At 45.9% G+C, this 3327-nt stretch overlaps 1 protein-coding gene across 1 annotated transcript; it reads right to left on the reverse strand.

Moving 5' to 3' along the window:
* Nucleotides 1-1431: 1431 nt before the first annotated feature.
* Nucleotides 1432-2975, reverse strand: LOC110307122 (coiled-coil domain-containing protein 121-like). The gene has a single exon (XM_021179661.2). It carries the CDS (start codon nucleotides 2940-2942, stop codon nucleotides 1971-1973), a length of 972 nt encoding a protein of 323 aa, XP_021035320.1. The 5' UTR covers nucleotides 2943-2975; the 3' UTR covers nucleotides 1432-1970.
* Between the last annotated feature and the right edge of the window lie 352 nt (nucleotides 2976-3327).

Here is a 3327-nt window from a genome sequence, read left to right on the forward strand (position 1 = left end):
GAAAGGTATCTGCCTCACATGTTTCTTGTATGATTGGATGGGTGTGTATATGTGTGTGTGTGTGTGTGTGTGTGTGTGTGTGTGTGTGTGTATGTGTGTGTGTATGTGTGTGTTGCATGAATGCTCACTGTTAGAGAACGGGTGTTAGGATCTGTCTGGTTACTGAAGAACACAGATGGGGAAAAGCAGGCCGGCAGGCTCCTTAAATGCCAACCGGAATAGAGATGGCACCTTCACTTCCCAAGAGGCTTGCCTGGCGGTGTGGCTTCACTTTAGCCCCAGGATTTTCCGCTAACATCTGGCTTGCATGATTGCATATGCACAGTCAACACAGGTACAGTATGTTTTGATGGTTCAGGAAGGCAGGGATTGGCAAACTGCTACTGTTCCTGTAAATAAAATCTTATCTTAGCAGACTGACCTGTCCTTTATGTGTCTGGTGGCTGTTTTACCCTGTGGGGCTGAACTGACAACCCCATGGAATCCCCAGGAAGCACAAGGCCTCATATTTGTATTCTCCAGGCCTTTAGGGAAAAGATTGCCTCTCTCAGCCCTAGAGGCAAGAAGCAACCTGTAAGCGGTCCATCAAGTCTGCCCATTGGTTAGACAACATAAAAATGGCTCTAGGCACAAAGGAAAAAGATCCGAAGTTGGCCTCGAAGCTCAAGGTGAGATTATAATACTTCTTCCATGAGAAAAGAAATGAAGTGTAAGAATGCTTTAAAAACAACAGCTTTTGGTCTGTGGACTTCCCCTTTACAAACAGTAGGCAGGGGTGGGAGTGGGGATGGGGGGACTGGATTGGCACTGTGACAATTCCCCTGACCCATGACTTCCCTTTCTACCTTTCAGTTGTCTGTGTTCAGTTTCAGTCCAAAACAAAATGGAAAATTCTGGAAGAACACAATTCATATATTTTGTGTGTCTGAATAGTGTTGTGAGACCTTGTACCATGCTGGCATCACATAAGGGTCACAAATCATCCTTGTCCAGTGCATGCATGCTGTATACACTACCCACCTGTTAGCCAGTGACATAGTGGCCTGACCCCAAGTCAGGATGCTTACATTATTTACCAGTTGCACATCATCACATGCATGTTCTGTCATTTCAAAGGGGTGGCAATAATATCATAAAATATTGAGGGATATAGTATTTTTATTACATTTATAAATTTGGGGAGCATTAAGAACTAATTATAGAAAAAAGAGAACTAATTACAGTTAAATTTTGTTTTTAACAACCCTGTTTAATGGCAAAGTATATATATTCACCAACAATGTTAAAAGTAGATAATAAGGCACACTGACAAGCTAAGTTACCTTTTAATCCTGTTTTTTTTGTTTGTTTGTTTGTTTGTTTTTTAAAAAACCCTGTTTTACACATAAATAAAGCTGAACAGTTACCTTGAAGTTTTCATTGCCAATAATTTCTGAGAAACCCGAAGCTGGCTATGTTTTTCCCCATGAAGTGGCATGACCCACAAACAAGACTATTCTTCCAGACCAGAACCCACAGTTTAACAAAAACAGTTCATCACAAATGCAAACCTGAAACCCCTCTAAACCAACAAACCCTTACAATTTAAAATAAGATTCTTATTTGCTTCAAATGTCCCAAAATACATAAAACATGTAAGTTATACACTATACTTTGTGGACTGCAGAGTGCACATTAAGAAAAAAAAATAAGTGTGGTAAAATACATGTCTTAACTAGGTACTCTGAGAATTTCAAATGCTACTATAAACATGGGTGGTATAACCCGTTAAAAAGTTTCCCAAGTGTTCCAAATCTCCGGAATCTACAACAGCCCCGGGGACACAGACAGTGAGGATGTGGATCTCAGGCTAGGAGCACGACCCCATGGTGCAACAACTGCCCTTCCTGAAAGTGTGTTTCTATTTTCCTCAAAGGATACTTTTTGGCTTGTAGAGTATTCCCTGCGCCTCGATTCAGTTGCAGTAGCTGTTACTTTGAACTTGCTTTTGATTTGGTGCTCAGCATGGTCTTTGAAGTTCTCTGTTCCTTGAGGCGTGGGTTATGACCACGATGATGGCGCTCGCGTTCTGCCTGCAGCCGCTGCCGCCCTCTGGTCAAGGCTTCTAGGTACCACTGCTGCTCCTTCGCCAGCTGCCGGTGCTTTTCCAGCTGGCTCCTCACAGCATCCAACCTGCCGTACTCCTGGCTCAGTTGCCGAAGCTCCTTCCGTAGCTGCTGGTTCTCCCTGTGGAGGCTGCTACAGAACTTAGAATGAGCCTGCTTGGCTGCTAGCGCCAAGGCCTTGTACTTCTTCGTAAGCCCTGTGGTGTTGATCTGCCCCAGCTCCATCAGATGCCACTCTTGCAGCTCCTTCTCCATCAGTGCCTTTTCCCGCAGGAACCGGAAGTGTGCCTCCCGGTCTTTGGTCGCAGTCTCACTTCGGACTTTCTCTTGCTCCTTCTCCAAGGTCTGTATTTTCATGTCCTGGCCCTCCTTTACCTTGTAAACTGGCTTCAGTGCCTGCAACTGCTGCTTCAAATCCTTCTGGGTCTTTCTGCCCTGCAGGAGCTGGGCTTGAAGAGCTGCGTTTCTTTGGTTGTATCTGGATGCCAATTCTTCTCTCTCGCGTTCTATCTCGCCACATTCTTGGACGTACTGCTTCCACAGCTCCTCCTGTTTCTTCTCACACTGTTCCTTATTTTTACGCAGGTATTCCATGAAAAGCTGGTTTTCAGCCTGTACACGGTATTTTTCCTCTACTAGCTGCCTGCTGTCCTTCAGCAGCCTTTCCCGCCGGCATTTAGTTTCTTGGATTTGCTGGCTCAGCTCCTTCATCGCCACCACTGTCTTCCTTTTTACCCGTTTCTCCAAGCTCGTTAGCAACTTTGGCGTGAGATATGTATTTAGAATAGTAAGGTGTGGTGTTGGCGGGGGTGCACCTCCAGGGCTCTGGGCAAGCATACTCCCTGAATCCCCCAGGTCAAGGAGAGTGACTGCAAGAGAGCAAGGGATGGTGGTTTGTTGTTTCAGGGCACAGAGTCCTGAGCAAATGTTCCCAAGGTTTCTCCCTCTGGTGGTCAAGGCGACCAAGGCTACACCCAGCCTGCCAGGCTGCCAGGAAGTCAGAGCAGGTCAGAGGCTGTCCAGGGCTTTTCTGACTCTCTTTCCTTTCTGTTAAACAGTCACACTGTTTGTTGTCCAAACCAGTGCCAGGAATGACAGGTGTCAGAACAGCATATGTCCTCCCGTCATCCCAAGGAGGGTGGAGAAAGCAGACCTGCCTGACTTTTAGAGTTTGTCAACATACTCAGCCTGGATTCCAAGTCCGGGCCTCACCATGCAGTGC

Source organism: Mus caroli, unplaced genomic scaffold (assembly GCF_978045245.1).
Source record: "Mus caroli unplaced genomic scaffold, Mus_caroli_1 scaffold_1, whole genome shotgun sequence".
Lineage (NCBI taxonomy): Eukaryota > Metazoa > Chordata > Mammalia > Rodentia > Muridae > Mus > Mus caroli.

Coding starts and splice junctions, on each gene's coding strand:
- LOC110307122 (XM_021179661.2), bottom strand. CDS start 2,942: ATGCTTGCCCAGAGCCCTGGAGGTGCACCCCCGCCAACACCACACCTT.